The sequence below is a fragment of the Cicer arietinum genome, chromosome 3 (genome assembly GCF_000331145.2).
Source record: "Cicer arietinum cultivar CDC Frontier isolate Library 1 chromosome 3, Cicar.CDCFrontier_v2.0, whole genome shotgun sequence".
In the NCBI taxonomy this organism is placed as follows: domain Eukaryota; kingdom Viridiplantae; phylum Streptophyta; class Magnoliopsida; order Fabales; family Fabaceae; genus Cicer; species Cicer arietinum.
The window spans coordinates 63,172,930-63,192,992 of NC_021162.2; the positions used below are offsets into that span (position 1 = coordinate 63,172,930).

Here is a 20,063-nt window from a genome sequence, read left to right on the forward strand (position 1 = left end):
AAAAACTAAGTAAAAGTCTACAATATTATATATTATAAAAGTGTTAGAAGTGGTTTAGATTATTTATCCCTTCTGGAACCCAAAGTGTTAGAATTAGCCAAATCAACCATATTGGGACAGAAAAAATACAAACCAAATCGTACGAATCATTAACCGAATGAACCAACAAATTTTCACGTTGAAAATTGGGTCATCAATTGACCTGGATCCATGGCCACCCACTAATATGTAAAAAGGGAGAACATTGCCCTCATATGTTCACATTTTACAAATATTTTATTAAGGAGAACTGAACAGAAAACCAAACAATAGTATAATATACAGGTAAATCTTAGGACTCTGTCTGCCGCACCAATACTGGTTTGGTTTACTGTAAAATCCGCCCATGTTTTGATTCTGCTGTTGGGTTTCAGTCAAATAAGAATCTTGCTGGAAAGGCATTGCGAGAGTGTCATTTCTAAAAATCCCAAACCATAAAATGTGAGTAAAACACAAAGCATAGAGCAGATGATAGTTTAATGAACAAATCACATATACCGTGGGCTCTCGATTCAAATCACTCTCCTGTCCCCAAGACAGGGCCTATTAAACTATTCATTTATATCTTCAAATTCTATTTCTATCCCAGAAACAATACTGTAAAAGGAATCCACTTAGTATCATAAGTCTTGGTTGTACATTTGGAAAACAGTGACATTCACCTGATGAAACAATTAACTGAGCAGAAAATTGCCATCGGTAAATGCATCTTATTGGTTCTGACCACCCTCTTGGGCTTTTGCTTTGCCACGAAGCATCTCGCTGAAATTTCCCATCATGATGCGCCTAAATCTAGTGTCATCTGCGGGTGGAGTGGCAGCCTTGGGGGACACAGCTACCTCTGATGACGGCTCCGTGATTTCTTTTTTTCCGAGCAACCCACCCTCACCAAAGAAGCTGCTAACTGATGATGGAAGCCCAAGATGGGCACCCATGACCTTGCTAATAGTCTCAAAAGTTCCCCCCGATCTTTCCTTCATAATAATTTCAAGGGCTTCTTTGTGTGCTGGATCCAGTGCATCCAAGTCTTTTAAGAGGTTCTGTATAGCAGGCAGGAAGAATTCCCGAATACTATTTGCAGGAAGATCTACAAGAGAAACTAATAATTAAAAATACTAGAGGGAAGAAAGAAATTTCAACAACAGTAACACAGTCTCCATGAAATAAAAACTTGTAAACTATGATTTTTACAAACAATGTTGCAATTGTAGACTCTAGCGTACTGGTGGTGCATTAAGTAGAATATTGAAATTACAAATGGTTTGTCATCATAGGGAGTGACTGAAAAACATAAGAGAATTATGATCAACAATAGATAGAGGATAAAAAATTATATCATTTCCTGTTTGGAGGATGTCTCAGTCTTATGATTCCTCTATAACTTAATTTTACTACATAATAATATTTTCTATTAAAAAAGGGAAGAGACTTCAAAAAATGAATAAGAGTATGGTTTGAAATTCAATTATTAGATTTAACACAACACATTCGGATAAAAAGATCCATACATTGCAGGTACTAATTGGGTTATGGAAAAACTATCAAACTGATAGCTTCATGTGTAGATTACATGTTTACATCAATAAAAATTCTGAATCCTATGACAACAGAATACAGGATGTTCATGATTAACAGTTACAAGTCCAAAGCATTAATGCTATCAATCAAACCTTGACTTGAACATTATAGAAATAGCTCAAAAGAATTTGGCAATGCCAAATTAATATAATTTTTATATGAGCAAACCTGTAGCATCCAGAGCACGGATTGCCTCACAGAATGCATCGGCTCTCTCTCGTCGACGCATTAAATCACTTGCTGCATTTGGCATTGCTGTAAGTTGGAAAATCTTGGACAAAAGATGTATGTCAAGTTAAAGAAACAAAAACACTATTTCAGAGACCTTGAAAGCCAACATAAAATGCAAATGACTAAAAAAATGAGAAAACAATGTCAGGAGATTCATTATTTCTCGGAACAATTTTTTCAAGATATAATGTTAAGGATATAATCTCTAAGTCTTTCTATTGTATGTGGAACTGCAATCACCAATGCACGAATAACAGCAATAGTAGCTTCATGGGAACCATCATCAAGAAAAGCATCCATTTGAACACGTATCTTGTCAACAATCTGGAAGATATCTTATTTGATCAAGAATATGAAATAAATAGTTGCATTAACATCATAATTTCAACATATACTAGAGAGAAATACTAGTAGCAGTACCGTCTCATTTTTGAAGTGTTGAGCCACTGCACCAAATGCATCTATGCTGGCATATTTTACATTCAGGTTTTGATCAGATCCAAGAGTAACCAGGGCAGGCAAAACATGAGTTGAAGCAGCCTTTGCATCAATATATGGCACCTATTAATTAAGAAGCTGTCTTAGTTTAGGCTTTTGTATGAGATGCATCTTGAAAATAAGAAGGCAGCATTCTTACAATAACTTTCAGCAGCTGTGCAGCATTTATTTTCATGCTCATGTTTGAGCTGACAACCATTTCCCATAAAATATTAAATATCATGGCATGGTTTTCTTCAAATGTGCTGGATTATAAAGAAAGCTCATTATGAATATTGAAGAAAAATCCTTTAAAATTTAAAAATGTATGGTTGATAATCAAACCAGATGAAGCGAATAGCATTAATAATCTCAGGAGTATGCTTGGTTGATCGATTTTCCATGGAATTGTCTTCTAGTAGCAGCTTCCTTAAATATCCTGCTAATTGCTCTTGTTTTCCAGGAGCACTCAAAACACCAGCCAACAGAAGCGGCAAGACACACATAGTAGAAATCCTATCAGCAATGGCAGATCTTGGCCTCAAACCTAAAAGTGAACAGTCAAATATGAAGCAATTATGCATAAAATTCACAGGAAATAAATGTTACCTTTAATTCTTGAATGGATGGCGGTAGGAAAAAAAGTCAAATCAGCATCATCCCCCACTGCTATTAAAAATACTGGTAGCATTATGCAAGTCACGTAAGAATTCCCAAAACATTCAGAAACAGATAACAGAAACTGCATTTACACAGGCTATATCAGCAAAAATCCAGAAATAAGTTTGGTTAGAAGTCAAACAAAAAATTTGATAAACTTCAAAGGGAAGGCAAACGACCTTTGAAATTCGGCTCCGTAAATTATCTTCTTTTTGTGGCAACAAGCAGGCCAACTGTATCAAATTTGGAAAACACTCAACATGCATCCATTCAAATGCACCCCATTCAACTTGTCCCCTAGCAAAAATGGAGACCATTAAAGATCAGCAGCAGCTTTGATAGAGTGGTCATGCACGGTTTTTCTTTTAGCGTATGCAGAAATGCATGTTTGGAATGCACAAACGTCACAACATGAATCAACAAGAATCCAGAGGAAGGATGTGACGCCAAGACTGACAGTGGCATTGACTCTTCCAAGTATCCTAATTGCATTATTCAAAATAAACTGTCTGTGATAAGCTTACCTAGCATACAATTCTAGCAATGGAATAGATACCGCAGCTGGGGTAGTTTCTGTGGTGGACAAGAATGGGCATGTCTCAATTGCTTTTTGGTGCATGAGAGGAAGCAATTCTACCAGCATTCTCAACAAAACATCTACGTTCCACCGCTCTCTTTCACCCAATACACGGAGATGTGAATCTATAGACCCTTCAACCCCAGAAAGAGGCGAACAACGCTGCAGATTGGGGCAAAAAGTTCCACTCAGAATTTTTTGTTGATAAACAATGAAATTTTAAGTCTGAAAGGGATTGTACAAAGGAAAACAAATACCATAGCTGAGTTTAAAATATGAGAAAGTAAAACTCTCAAAACATGATCTAATTTGTCTCCCCACTTTATGACTGCAGGAACCAATTCCTTGAGAGCAGTTTCCACCACCACTCCAGCTGGGTCACATACTAATTGGAACATCAGCTCCTCCACCTGTCAATGAGAAGAAAAAAAGAATTAGAGTAAATCTTAATTTTTATTATTGTTTTTCTTTAAAATTTCCCAGATTATGGTAAGGTAAAAGGCTCCATTCCCTAGACCATGTTTTGTTAGCCTGTTCTATAGCTTACATTTTAGCAAAGTCTCAAGTCAGAAACCTTCTCCATGATTGCCTCGAAGCAAATATAGTGAGGCTGACCTTGAAATACTTATCCATGTTTGGGAAAAGTGGAAGCAGCATAGCTAGATTATGAGATGCACCCTCTCGAACAACACTGGCAGAGTCTTCGATTAGTTGTTGTACAATAGATAATATAAGCGAATCGCGAATCTCAGGCCGTACAAATTCTGCAAGCTCTCCGCATGACTGAGCATAGAATGGTACCACATTGTGAAGTAGAGTCTAAGCTCATGCATAGCATTGCACTTTATTGTGATTGTTTTGTTGTGATTAATATGTATCGTGTGTGGTGTTAATTTCTCTTAGACAATTTGTTGTTTTAGTGAAATTAATTGATTTTTCTTGAGTGCTTTTGACTTTTTAATGTGGTATTTTCTCGATGGAATATTTGTCTAATGATACGGTTCTATTATGATTGTTTGCGTGTTCTTCTTACTTGTATTATACTGTCATCATGATTTTGAAACTCACCTCCTTCGTTGTTTGTGTTTGACTGGCTGGGCCATGCGTTTGCGAAATCGCAGTTATTACAGGTTAATGAGTCTTGACGTTCAAGTTTGGGAGGAACCTCGCTCTGATAGGTGATACCGGGAATAAGGGTTTTAATTTGTATTTTACTTATTTAATTTGAATCGAAATTTTGTACGAAAATCTTAGAAGTACTAGTAAGTTTTTAGAATTAAATCAAGTAATTATATTTAAATCAAGCTTATCAAGATTGCAGTATTTTAATGGATAAAATAAGTTTAAATTGTGATATCCTAAAATAAAAATTAAAGTTTTTATTTTCTTGGAAACATATTTTTATTTATCCGCTGCAAATTTTATAGAAAATATGATATAAATTATTATATATATTATTTTGGGAATTAGGGTGTCACATTAGTGGTATCAGAGCAGGTCTGTCCAATCAGGGCGAGTGGGTTGAGTGTCGATTCAATGTGAGTCAAATGTCAGTCGTGTCAATTGTGTTTTCTTGTGTATTAATTATTTTCACTATCATGTTTTTTTTTCTCTCTGTTATATTATTGTGTTATGTGATGTATGTTTTTGTATAATTGTACATATTTTTTTAAGTTACTAATTAACTATTTACTATCTTCTTTCTCAAATTGTGTTGCATTGTGGATTCTAAGTTCCTATTTAAGTGATTAAAGATAATAGGAAAATATTTCTTAAGATTTAAGTTAATTTGAATTGTTGACATGATTGAGTTAATTACCTTTTGATTGGATTTGTGTTTATTACTTTGATGTTTTGCTCTTTTGTTATAGTGCATAGTTAGAAATAATTTTTTTTATTGATGGGCTACTATATGTTTGAAATTATGAATTTAATCGATGTGATACTAATTATCCATTGATAGACCTTGTCTTTAAGGTCATTACATGATTATTAAAGTTTTGATCTTTCTAATGAAGTCAATTTAGAAAGTTGGCAGTGATTTTGAAATATTAGGAAATTCATAGTAATAATAATAAATTTTGAATATTAGAGGTGGTAGAACTTAGAACAAAAAATACGTGAAGGAGTTAGAGTTGACTTATTTTATAAAATAAAAAGTAACTTTTGTTTGAATTACTCTTGATTATTAAAAAAAAATGATTTTAAAGCGTAGATTTTAATTCTAAATCATTTGAAAATATTGATGGTTGTATCTTAATGATTAATGTTTTTATATTGCTTTGAAATCAATTTAGGACATTCATCATGATTTTGAAATATTATAAAATTTATATTATTTGCAGTAGTAATTCTTGAAGGTTGAAATTTGATAGTTAGATGTTTAGAAACAAAGAATTGTGAAGGAATTAAATTTGATTTATTTTATAAAAGGAAATACTTTATGTGTGAATTATTGTTGACTTATTGTTGACTTATTGTAGAGAATTAGATTGTGTTGGAGTTGTGTTGATTCTTAAAATAATAATAAAAAGTATATATTTATGATGATTTTATTTAAAATTTAGCTTAGTCATACAAGAGGAAAAATAATTTACGCCAAGTTTTACTATGTGCTGTTTTTTTTTTTGTTTAAAAAAATATATATATAATCTAGAAGATTTGTTGTAAAAATAGTTTTTAGAAATCAGGAAAAAAAAATATATAACTATTTTAAGTCTTGGTGAATTAGAAAATTTTGTATCTAATTTTATATACATGATTTGATTTGTTTTGATTTCAAAATATAGATTGAAAAAAAAAATTGTTTTAAGATTGCTTAAATATCTTGAAAGGTATTTTGGGTGGTTAAGATATTGGTGAAATTTTAGTAATCCTATTGATTTTAAAAGTAGTTAAAAAAAAAATCATAAGATTTATTAAGACGTAATCTAAGGAAAAGTTTGAAAATAGGAAGAAAAATTATTTTATGGTATTAAAAGATTAGTGATCCTTTTAAAATAATTTAAGTGTTCGAAATCAAATTTAGAGTATTGATTAACCACTAAAATGATTTATGTATTACGAGATTTATTTTAGTTTTATGATTGTTATATTAACTTCGAGTAAAAATAGTTGCTTACTTTACTTGCTAATTGAAAAATCTTTGTTTTAATTTTGTTAAATGATAAAGATTGATTCAAAAAAAAAAAGGTGAATTATTAATTTAATTGTGATAAGTTTCTTGTTGTTGGATTGTTGTGAGAATATTTTACATCATGATGTCAATTATTGAATTATTTATATGCATGTATATGTGATTAGGTGAATGTGAAAGTGTTTGTGTTTCAGACGTTCTAAGTGTTGGGAATTTGTGAATAGTTCTTACAGTAATTGTGTGTTTAAAAGTGAAATAATGCTATATTTCTTTATTTTAATTGGCGATTCATATTGATGCAAGTGTCATTTCTTTTGTTGTTATACCTAGTTGTAAATTACAAATAAATTATTGGAAATGTATAATTAAGTGGGTTTTAACTTGAAGTAAGGAGTAGGAGTTGTGGCGTCGCCTTCGCACTCCTGAACTATGTTAAAGACACTTTTAATTATCCATGTTTGAATTTGAATGCCTCCAGTTATAGTTCCTTAAGTAGTTGACTACATGAGTAGGAGGTACTAGCTACCCCGATGACTCATCGTCAATAAAAAAGACAACGATAACTCATTATTTTGTTAGAAGTACCTTTAATTTTATTTTTAATAGTTAAAAAACATGTTCATTGCTTATATCAATTGAATGGATTTAATTATTAAATATATTTTATTGGAAATGCTTGATTATATATATAATATGTTTTTATAGAGTAATTAATTGTAATTCTATTATAGTGTTATTAAGTTGTTAGATGTGTTTTATATTTTAAAAAGTTACTCTCTTTGTCAGACCTAAGTTAAATTTGTTAAATGTTTCGTGATATGATTTAGACCTTATTTTAAGGAGTAAAACTAGTAATATTTGGTATGAAAGAAATAGTCGAAATTGCCTGCGTACTTGAAATGTGTTCCATTTAACGAAACTAAATGAACTACGTTATTATTGATAGAATCTATATGTTATGTTTTATATGTAAATTATAGTGAGTAACTCTATGGTATTTTATTTCATAATTTAATGGTAAATGTGATAAGTATTTTAATTCATAATTGAATGATAAATATTATACGTGTTAATTGATTTATTTTGTCATGTTAGTCCATCATGCTATGTTAGTTGAATTTTACATTATGTGCTTAATTGGAGATTGAATGTCTTAAATATGTTTATAGACTAGGTTTGAATCTTGAGGGTGGTAAGTTAGATATTAGTTCACTCACCGAAAATTTCGAGGACAAAATTCTTTAACAAGGGGAGAATTGTAACACCCCAAATTTTATAATAAACTATTTTATTAATTAAATAAAATTTTAAATAATTAATTTGATGTTAAAATTATTTTAATACGTATTGATAAATTTTGGGATAATTTTCGTTATATGAGTGCTTTCAATGATGTGCTAGTTTTAAAAATATTAGATTAAATGAGCGACATAAATAATATTATATTTTATTAATTGATATATATTTAAAATAATAATAATAATAGTATTTTAGTGTAATATTTTAAAGAAAAAATTTTATGTGATTTTACGAGTATATACGCGCACCAAATTAATATAATATTTTTTTTTTGTACGTTTGACTGATATTAAGTATGCACATAGATATATTTCCATTATTTATAACTATTTTCTATTTTTTAGTTATTTTTTTTTTATAAATAATTATCTTGAGATAGAATTGATATTGTGTCTGATTTCGTTTATTTTTATATACTTGTTATGACATTGTGATTTTATATATATTTATTATGACTTAGTAATTAATATAAAATATTGATGTTATATTTATTTATTTTATAATTTTGACTATTTCCTAATATGCTGGTATTATTATAATGTGAGTATTTTGAGAAATAAGTATAATTGTAGAGATTATTTTGAATGTGAGAGTTTCAATTATTAGTAATATGTTTTTCTATATTGATTATTTTAATTACTCTAATTATAAAATATTAATAATATTTGAAAAATTGTGTTTAAAAGAATATTAGAAAGGAAATTAAATAATTATTAGCAATTATGCATAAAATTCACAGGAAATAAATGTTACCTTTAATTCTTGAATGGATGGCGGTAGGAAAAAAAGTCAAATCAGCATCATCCCCCACTGCTATTAAAAATACTGGTAGCATTATGCAAGTCACGTAAGAATTCCCAAAACATTCAGAAACAGATAACAGAAACTGCATTTACACAGGCTATATCAGCAAAAATCCAGAAATAAGTTTGGTTAGAAGTCAAACAAAAAATTTGATAAACTTCAAAGGGAAGGCAAACGACCTTTGAAATTCGGCTCCGTAAATTATCTTCTTTTTGTGGCAACAAGCAGGCCAACTGTATCAAATTTGGAAAACACTCAACATGCATCCATTCAAATGCACCCCATTCAACTTGTCCCCTAGCAAAAATGGAGACCATTAAAGATCAGCAGCAGCTTTGATAGAGTGGTCATGCACGGTTTTTCTTTTAGCGTATGCAGAAATGCATGTTTGGAATGCACAAACGTCACAACATGAATCAACAAGAATCCAGAGGAAGGATGTGACGCCAAGACTGACAGTGGCATTGACTCTTCCAAGTATCCTAATTGCATTATTCAAAATAAACTGTCTGTGATAAGCTTACCTAGCATACAATTCTAGCAATGGAATAGATACCGCAGCTGGGGTAGTTTCTGTGGTGGACAAGAATGGGCATGTCTCAATTGCTTTTTGGTGCATGAGAGGAAGCAATTCTACCAGCATTCTCAACAAAACATCTACGTTCCACCGCTCTCTTTCACCCAATACACGGAGATGTGAATCTATAGACCCTTCAACCCCAGAAAGAGGCGAACAACGCTGCAGATTGGGGCAAAAAGTTCCACTCAGAATTTTTTGTTGATAAACAATGAAATTTTAAGTCTGAAAGGGATTGTACAAAGGAAAACAAATACCATAGCTGAGTTTAAAATATGAGAAAGTAAAACTCTCAAAACATGATCTAATTTGTCTCCCCACTTTATGACTGCAGGAACCAATTCCTTGAGAGCAGTTTCCACCACCACTCCAGCTGGGTCACATACTAATTGGAACATCAGCTCCTCCACCTGTCAATGAGAAGAAAAAAAGAATTAGAGTAAATCTTAATTTTTATTATTGTTTTTCTTTAAAATTTCCCAGATTATGGTAAGGTAAAAGGCTCCATTCCCTAGACCATGTTTTGTTAGCCTGTTCTATAGCTTACATTTTAGCAAAGTCTCAAGTCAGAAACCTTCTCCATGATTGCCTCGAAGCAAATATAGTGAGGCTGACCTTGAAATACTTATCCATGTTTGGGAAAAGTGGAAGCAGCATAGCTAGATTATGAGATGCACCCTCTCGAACAACACTGGCAGAGTCTTCGATTAGTTGTTGTACAATAGATAATATAAGCGAATCGCGAATCTCAGGCCGTACAAATTCTGCAAGCTCTCCGCATGACTGAGCAACGAGCAATCTACGTTCCTCGTACATGTGACTTATCTAATAATCACAAGACTAACAAACTGAAAACCTGGTCTGAGCATTACAAAGGCAAAAAGTAAGTTGAAAAGGGAGGCACAAATATACTTGTTCCCAGCACTGCGGAAGCAATTCTGTTTCTGTTCTCATCTCTCCAACATTCTTTGCAAGGCTGACACATGCCTGAAAATATGACAGGTAAATTCAAATTGTGTTCAAAACATTCATTAGTAGAAGTAAGGAAAACAGCACAACATACATCCATTATTATCCGCCTCTGCTGTTCATCTGGACGCTTGATTAAATTAAACAATGTGTGGGTCAAAGAATCTCGCGTGCTGCTGTCTGGGTGGCGCTCGATAGCACACATTATTAGAGGAAGGAGCTCCTACAAACAAACAATAATTATGCAGCATCCGTGTGACAGAGAACAAATCAAACAGATTTATAGAAAAGCAAACCTCACGATGGTTGATCAAGACATAAGGAACAATTTTAGGCAAAGCATCTGCAAGTATCTGAACTGTTCCTAATCCCTGTCAAAATATAGACATACATGAGAACAAAATATCACAGTTAAATTTGACATGGACAATGACACATATATTCAGCTAACATTTAGCCATCTTGACTGTTCATATTTTCTTTCCATGAAAAGGGGAGAGATTTTTCATCTTTATATTTTTCAAAAGTGCTACATAACAGATAATGCAAATCAGAAATAGTACTTCCAGTTCACCGTTTTTAACACTAGATCAAGCTTTGACCAAAACAACCCCCAACTGTTCAGTCTTGACAAATTTTACAAAAAAGTAAATCAAATCATATGAAACCAACAAGTAAAATGTCTACTGATATCGTCAATATTACGAGTGAAGGAAGTTGCTGTTTTTTCATATTAATTCATTACTTACACTGTCTGATTTTTCAAGTAACCCGCTGTCTTCTTCTTGTTGAGCAACATTTTGTTCCGATACATTTTTTATATTTTCCAAAGCACTATTTGTAATTGCAGGATTAAATAATCTAGGCAATGTATCTTCATGGTTATTTGCATTCTCATTCAGAGGTTGGACAACTGATGATTGAGCATCTTCATTGCTTACAACACCAACCGCCACATCAATAGGATTCGAAAGTGTACCTCGGTCGTGAATCTCAATCACTTTATCATTTCTCTGTAAATTTTCCATTTCAGAACCAGCAAAATTTCCAAGTTCAGGAGCTCTTACATTCTTTTCCTTGAGCGATTCAATTTCCACCAGCAATTTCTTAATTTCTTCCTCATACTTCTCTATAGATTGAGATTGAACATTAGTAACTTCCGTGACAGAAAAATTATTTCCTGAGAGAGACCCTTCAATATGCATTTTCAGTGAAGTGATCTCAGCTCTGCAATCATTGAGCTCTTTTCTTTGGTGTTCCAAGGACTGTTTTAAAACTAGCACCTGAAAGTTAAAATTGGTATATCACAACTTTCATAAATACAAATGCTGTTTGACATAATCATTTATACTAAAAATGAACTACCTGATTCTCTTTGTCTCTGATATCTTTCTGCATTCCCTCCAAGGATTTAGTTAACTTTCCAATTTGAGTATCTGTCAAATCTTTGTTCTTCAACAAGGTTTCCTTTTCTTGATTCAGCTTCTTATTCAATTTCAGCAAAGTTTCGTTCTCTTGAAGTAGAGAGAATTTTTCCTGCATTTTCATGTGGATTTCAGTAGAAACAGTAATGCGAAAAGAATCACTTAGCTTGTGTCTCCCAACTCTAAAATTTATATATTAGGATGAGATTAAGGCTTGTTCACGGAATTCCTAACATAAATAGGTAAGCCAATAAACTAATATGCATTCAGACACTCAGACAAAAAACTTAGAGAAAAATGTAACAATTGACAATTGCAGAAAAAAAAAAGTGCATATGAAATGTATGAAGGAAATGCAAGACATAAAACCCACAAAATGGGCTGAAGAGGTCAAGTGGTGGAAAGACATTAGAAAAGAGGGCAACTTCTCAGAACAATTTTTTTGAGGTACAATCTAGTACGAAAGGTGTTACACAATGAAAACTTGCTTATATAATGAAAATAAATCACCTCAGCAGCCTCTGAAGTTGATGAAAGATACTGATAATAATAATGCCGCAACGCATCAGGTACGGATGCAGGTGTGTTGTGCCAAATGTCCAAGTTCTGGTCAGTAACCTGCAGCAATAGTTATAGTATAGAATAAGAAATCACTAAAATTAAGCACCAAATAGGAAGGGCAAAACCATCACTAAAATTGTATCCATGTCCACTGATAGAACACCGCAAATTAAGAGGAATGAGGGCCCAAATAGTGGGGCCCACTCAACCAAGTCACACACTTCACACATTCAGTTTCTAGAATGATGGATGGAGGGAATAAATGCTAGTAACAATGTCTCTTATTCTACTGATATTCCATTAAAGAGGGGGAAGTGGGAAAGACATTCAGTTTCAAGAAAGATGAATGAAATGAATAAAAGCTAATTAATAATGTCATTTATTTTATGTTATAAGAATGAGGGAATAGGAAGAGGGGAAGATATTCAGAAAATATTCAAAGAAACAATTAGGGGAATTCTTTCTCTAGTTAGGAGCAATTCTGCTCTAGTTTAGGAGTTCTTAGAACTCTGGTTTATTTATTTTTCTGCATTTTCATATTTCCAGCATTGTAAGAGCTTCAGAGCTCATCAATTCCAGCCAATAAAATTCTGTTTTCTATCATCCACCATATATGAATTGACAGCATTTATGACGATTTACACAAAAAATAACCAAAGATCTGTCAGATTGTATATAAACTACCAATTAACCGATACAACAATACGAACCTCTTCATAAAAAGTCATTGCAGTTAGACGGTAACCAGCTAGGAGCAAATATTCCTTTACAGCACAATTAAGATCTCGACGTTCAGTATCCTTTAACAGACCCAAATCGGTGAAGGAAGTATTATTTTTCTGTTGAATTTGCTTCCCATCATTCACTGAAACATCTCCACTTAACTGCGTAACTGCATTCAAAAAGAAGTATGCCATAAAGCAGTGACAACAGCAGAACATCTCAAGTATTCCAAGTCATTATTTTTCTATACACAAGAAAAAATTTCATAAGAGAAAGAAAGAATTAGAAGAGCAGAGTATAAACCGAAATTGCCTTAATGAGTGTGTTAGGAACATGCAATTCCTAATCTTTAGGGAAACGGGGTTTATTCACCAACTAGAGCATTCTCTAGTTCACAACAATAACAAAATAATTTTCTAATCCTAACTATCGGAGGTTAGTCCTATTTATAGATGAAATGTACTTTGTTTAATTTGGTTATTACTATTTTACCATTTTTTATTTTACAGAAGTACCCATGTATGGTTAGTTAGGAACTCTTGTCGTCAAATCGTGTAAAAGCATTTCGCACTATATAGCAGTCTTTATAGATTATAGAACCAACCAACACAGCAAGGGGAAGGGAACCAGCCAACAGCAATAACAGAAAACATCCCTAAACAACTCTAACTAGTATCTAGCAACCAACTATTCTATTACATTCCTACCCGTTTTCTTATAATAAACTAACAGGTTTCTCTTGGTACCTAACAGAGTGAAGGAGCATTTTTAACAAAATAGTGTTGAGGTTACTGAAATTTTAAGAACAGGATTAACAAAGGTCCACTTGTGGATAGTTTTAAGTGAAAATATTGATATAAGAAGTTCATGAAGGGTGTCTAGACTCTTGACTTTGATGCTAACTTACAGTCAAGGACTGAAAGAGATTTTTCAACAACAAAAATGTTAAGGTCAACAATAACAATATTTTAAATTATGGAAAGCCTAAAGGAATTCAAATTTTTAAGTAGTTTCTTTTGAAGGAAAAGAGTTTGCTGTTTTGTTTTAGTTTTAGTATAAGATTATCCCTTGGGTTGTGGTGTTTTTTTATCCTTGGATGGTTTTCTTGTTTATGGTTTCTTGTAAAGGTTTTAACATTTTGTTTTTCTTCATCTCTGTTTCTTCTATTGGATGACACAAACATTATCCTTTCTCCTGTTCCCTGTTTCCTATCTAATAGTATTTCTTTTTCTAGCTAATGAAAATATATAAAAAAAAAAATGAACATATCATTCATAAGTAAAGGTCATCAAGATAACTATACTTAATTCCGTAAAAACTGTATGACATGAAATATAAAAGGTACTACAAAGGTCAAAATGTCCTGAAAAAAATATACCACTCAGTTCATTAAGGTTCTCTGTTTTCTTCTGCAATTCAGTCTTGAGTTTTGAGATGTCTTCTTGAGCCAAACGCAGTTCATAATCACTTATAGCTAACTTTTCTTCTGCTGCTTCTTTTTCTACCAGCAAACTTTGAGGATCTGCCACTGCATTTCAAAATACAAAAAATGAGTAAGAAAAATTATCATCATAAGGTACAGGATTACATCAAGAAATCTATACTTAAATATCATATATCTGCTCCTATAAGTCAGGTTAGACTACAAACACATTAGGATGACTTCAATTTTGTTTTTGTATTCCAAAATCGAAATCCTCTTCTAACAAATCCGCATATAAACCATGCCATTCAATTCAATTTTAAAGATCTAATCAGTGAAATGCACAAAGTACGCACTATATTGACAGTACAATTTACAAATAAGCATGGTTGGAGTTGATTCATGTCAAAATTTTCAGCGTTGACTACTTAAAAGAATGAAAAATTCGGAAACTGAAAGAGTTAAAGCGTGAATGGTGATTGCAGATTAGGTACCTCGGAGAGAGTTGAGGCGAGAGATTTGATCAGGGGGAAAGAGAGAGGGATCGGAGAAGTACTGTTTGAGACGAATGGCTTGATCGTCGTGGCCATCGTCGAGAAGCTCGTGAAGAAGCTCAAAAGCTGTAAGGAAGTAGTTTTCCTCCAACAGAAAGTTGACGACGCAATTGCACAGTGATGATCTATCTACGTCCATCTCTCTTGTAAATCCTCAGATCAAAACCCTAACAGTGTCTGATCTGAGGACATTGAATTGAACAATTGTGGAGGAGGAAGAAGGTGGGTGAGTGAGTGTGAAGTCGCAATTTCAAATGTATGCTGCAGGCTAGTTAGGTAGCATCTCACATGTTTAGTTATTAATTTATCCAGCCTAATAGTAATAATTATCTGTTGCATGTAGATTTTAAAAAGTTATATAATTTTAATATTATTAAATTATTCTTATTAATGGTGGACTTTTTAATGAAAGATAGTAAATTTTGAACAATTTTAATATATGAGTCTACGGTATACCGTTTGTTAAATTGATCTACCGTAGAAAAATATAATATTTTACATTAATTATATCATTGAAAAGAAAATTTCGTATTGCTTTTTTATCAAATAATCAATTTCAATTTTATTTCTTTACTATTAACTATAATAAATTAGATTCCTTATTTATAGTATAAATAAGATTATTTTTTTAATTGATTTTCTTTAACTATTATTTGAGATAAAATTAGAGTAACGATGTTTAACCGTGCACATGTGTACATCTGACAAAAAATTAGAGTAACCACGTCTACATATGCGTGCACAAGAGTATTTTATAAGTTGTATTAGTAAGTCCAATTCTTTCATAAACACCAAGAAATACCTAATCCTTCACAATAATTCTAGCTAATCGGTCCTTCGACTTATTTGTTTGATGTCTACGCGATCCAAACTATGTACTTTGGTCACAATAACTTAAACTTAATCCAGATGGTTGGGTTTGGAGGATTACAATACAATGCAGATCTACAAATACTCAATCTTAGCAATAACTTAAATCCCTTGCGATTTTTATTTCTACAGAAAAAAGGGAATTCTCGTTGTTGCTGTTAGATAATGTTATTATATATTAGTAGTAAGGGTATTTTAGACATTTCTATTCTTTTATATATACTCGTTGTAACCCTATTAACTGAAGTTTGGTTCATTCTATGTTATGAAACTGGTTGTCTCTCTTCTTCCTCTTTTCATTGTTAACATGATATCAAAGAGCTTTGGTTGATTTTGAGATCTACTATAAAGAAGAGAGAGATTATTTTGATAGGAAAGGTAACCACCAAAAGAGAAAAGAGAATAATAACCTTGTTCTCGATTTTGTTAAATCAGTCTCACAAAAATATCGATTGCGCATTCGTTAACCGTTGGATCGGGCTGATTTTTGGGCAACAGGTTCGCAACATTCAGGTCTTCGTCTTCAACAGTCAGATCGGCGAAACAACGTCTGTAGGAGGAGAAATCGGACTCGCACAGCATCAAATTATCCCTAATTTATTTTGCCTCAGTGATTGTGTTTTTCGTATTTTTCTGTCATTATTTGTTATGGCTGGTGCTAAGGATGATTCTCTTTAAGCACATTGAAAACACATTGTCCGAAATTGGGGAGAACACTTTAGAAGAATTTTAGGGGGCCATCGTCCAATGTTGTTGCTTCTGCTCCTTCTCCCATTGGCTCTAGTCTGATTCTGTATACTCATCTGAGACTGCTTCCTAAATATCTGATATTGCAGAACAACTTCAAAAAAAAATTACTTGTTTGTTATGACCAGTATTAAGGAGTTGATTTTGGTTTGGTTCACATGCTTTCAATTGTTGCGGTTCTTTGCTGATGTAGTTGGTAATTTAATTGTTCGTCTCTCATATCTCTTTGGTTGCTTTCTTCTGTGTTGTCGCTCTCTCTGTTGCTTTGTCTGTTTGATTGCTCCTCTCTCTAGTGATTTGCTTTGTTGTTTCTCTCCATATTGATTGTTCTATTTGTTTGCTCTTATCTCATGTGGTTCATCTATTTGGTTGCTTCTCTCTTTGTTTAGTTTGGTTTGGTGTAGTTTAGTTTGATTTGATATGATTTAGTTTTGTTTGGTTCTATTTGGTTTGGTTTGGTTTGATTTGGTTTCGTGGTGCTACTTCTTTGGTTGTTCCTATCTGTTGATTTTGATATGGTTGTTGTTCCTTTTTTTTTATCACTCCTTTTTCGATTTGATTTTTTGTTGACTTGGTTCTTCTCTTGATTGTAACTATTTGATATGATTTCTTGTTGGTTTGGTTTCTCTCTTTGTTGTGATTGTTTGGTATAGCTAATGATCCTCTCTTTGGCTTATACTTCTTCTTTCGTTGCTTCTCTCTTTGTTGGTTCTTCTCTTTGATTGTTGCTTCTTCTTTGGTGACATCCCTATTGTTCCCCCGGCTGTCCAACCACCTCCTGCGATTGTTGATCCTCCTCGTTACCCCTCTCGTCAACTTTGTCTGAGCCCTCTTCCAATAAAGAGGTTGTTCTTGATCCTCTTTGGCAGCAGGCTATGGCAGAAGAACTATTTGCATTGCCCAAAACCAATACTTGGGAATTAGTATTTCTTCCTCCTAGAAAATGTGTTATTGGGTCTCGTTGGGTATACAAGATCAAAACTCGTCATCATCTTCAGCATGGAACCATTACTCTATCGTTTGTCTCTTCTTTTTTACAGATTGTTGATTTGTTCACAAAGATGCATTTCATTAAACGCTTTCGTTTTTTAGTTGACAAACTCTCGATGCTCCATGTTAATGCATCGTGAGTTTGAGGGGAGATGTTAGATAATGTTATTATATATTAGTAGTAAGAGTATTTTAGATATTTATGTTCTTTTATATATATACTCATTGTAACCCTATTAACTAAAGTTTGATTCATTCTATGTTATGAAACCCTATAGTGGTTGTCTCTCTTCTTCCTCTTTTCATTGTTAATAGTTGCGTACCCTCGATCTCAAAACTACAAATATCATAGATTTCTTGCCGTCCAACATGTTCGATTAGTTTCCGAGTTTGAATACTATTTTTTTTCTCACAAAAACATAAGTGGAACTCTGCTGTTGTCTCTTGGGAAATTTAAATAAGATATTCACAGCTCAATGATCAAGGAACATGTAATCGGTTTACATGTACAATTGAAGTAAAATCATCCATAAAGTTCTTCTCTTAGATGATTTTACAACAACTTGTTCATGAGTCAATTTCAATTTTATTTGTTTATAACTAACTATGACAAATTAAATTATTTATTTAAAGTATAAATAAAATATTATTTTAATTTTTTTTATTTCTTTAATTTATTTTAACGACGTGTACATGTGTATATGCAGGAATACTTTACTAGTTGTATTAAGAAGACCAACTAGTTCGTAAACCCCAAGATTTAATAAAAACTAACAGTGACACTTTTTTTTTTCAAAATCTTTATACGTATTGTGAGGCATAATCATTACGATTATTATTTTATTTTGTTTTATTTTATTTATTACATAATTGCATAAAATAGAAGACGCGGAACCGGCGATAAAACAAACAAGATTGTGTCGGAATTTGGATAATTTTATTTTGGTGCAACTAAGGGCAAAGTTTAAGGAAAAAAAATGATAAACCGAAGAGAATTAAATGTAAATTCATGGACATACAAACATCAAAAGAGAAGAAGATTTTGGCATGGAAATGTTAACACGTGTCTACATATGTTAATGGTTTGAATATAAAAAAATTGTTTTTGAATTCATGTTTTTAATTTTTTTTTTTAAAGATTTGTTTTTAGTATCTTTAAAATGTGTCATAAAAACACACATGATAGCATGATCCCTTTATTTATTATATAGACTGAGTTATTGAGTGTAGACGTAGTACATGTAAATTTGTCCACTTATATGTAGCACCAACTCATATCATCTTGTAGCTTTGGGTGAAAATGAGGTATGGTGGAGTATGAAAATTTATTCCTATGAGTGATGTTTGGATTAAAAGTGAAATCATGGGCAAGCTTTTAAATGTTTTAGAGTGTCTACAATATTCGTTTTAACTTGATTTTTTGTCAAATCTTCGAATATTTTTTATGACTAAACTATTGAAGACTTTGATAAAATTGAGAAACATAAATCACATTATAGAAGCTACATTGGTGTTGCACCTTAACTCCTTTATGAAACTTATGTTGATTGACGATATGGAAGTAGTTGATGAAAATTTGACTTATGACTTTACACCTTACCATGATGAGCCAATTGAGTATACTCCACCTAAGCCACATATTGAGCCTCAATTGAGAAGGTCTATTAGAGCATATGACCCTTTTCAAATATATCATCTACATTTATATGTGATGATATCTGATAATGGAGAGTCAGAACACTGCCAAGAGGTTATTGCAAATGTGACATTTATTGTGAGATAGAAGAAGTTAAGTATAAACATGTATATTTAAAATAGAGTTATTTGTTAATTATTTTCTGACACAGTTTAAAGGGTATCTTTATGAGTTTTTTATTTTGTTTTTTATTTTATTTTTATTTTTTAACATTTTATATAGTATAATACTTCAAATAGAGTTGAAACTTATAGTGTGTTGTATTATCGCTCTTTTATATCCTCAATATTTTTATGTGATTTTATATTTATCAATTAATTTAATCATAAATTTTACTTAACAATTCAAATTCAGTTTATTAGTTTATCAATATAATTTATTAAAACAAACTTCCAAATATTATATAGACACATCACATTCTTACATGTTGTGTAACACTAATTTTGCCACATCATTTAATAGTATGATGTGACATCTCTAAAAAATTTTCATTTTTTATTCCTCATTCTAGTAAATTTTTTGTCTACATCTCTGTAATTAAAAAACCAACAATAAAAAATATAACTCTCATTACAAACTTGATTTAATTCTCATTTACTTATTTAATTCATTGCATATAAATACATCACAAGATTTTAATTATATTTAAATAATTAAAATGTAGCAACCATAAATTACCGTAAAATATATAAAAACATAATTATTAGATATTAAAAATCAATAATTAA

The 20,063-nt window shown here is 31.9% G+C and overlaps 1 protein-coding gene across 1 annotated transcript; it reads right to left on the reverse strand.

Annotated features, from left to right (window-relative positions):
* Positions 1 to 149: 149 nt before the first annotated feature.
* On the reverse strand, positions 150 to 15,326 carry LOC101491947 (uncharacterized). The gene is made up of 20 exons (XM_073366768.1): positions 14,973 to 15,326; positions 14,434 to 14,583; positions 13,043 to 13,224; positions 12,282 to 12,389; positions 11,713 to 11,883; positions 11,097 to 11,630; positions 10,644 to 10,718; positions 10,442 to 10,570; positions 10,291 to 10,365; positions 9,994 to 10,203; positions 9,636 to 9,788; positions 9,326 to 9,540; positions 8,981 to 9,098; positions 8,751 to 8,883; positions 2,671 to 2,872; positions 2,486 to 2,591; positions 2,269 to 2,409; positions 2,047 to 2,172; positions 1,786 to 1,900; positions 150 to 1,126 (listed from the first exon to the last, which is right to left on the reverse strand). The coding sequence occupies exons 1-20, from the start codon at positions 15,169 to 15,171 to the stop codon at positions 750 to 752; spliced, it is 3,519 nt and encodes a 1,172-aa protein (XP_073222869.1). The 5' UTR covers positions 15,172 to 15,326; the 3' UTR covers positions 150 to 749.
* Between the last annotated feature and the right edge of the window lie 4,737 nt (positions 15,327 to 20,063).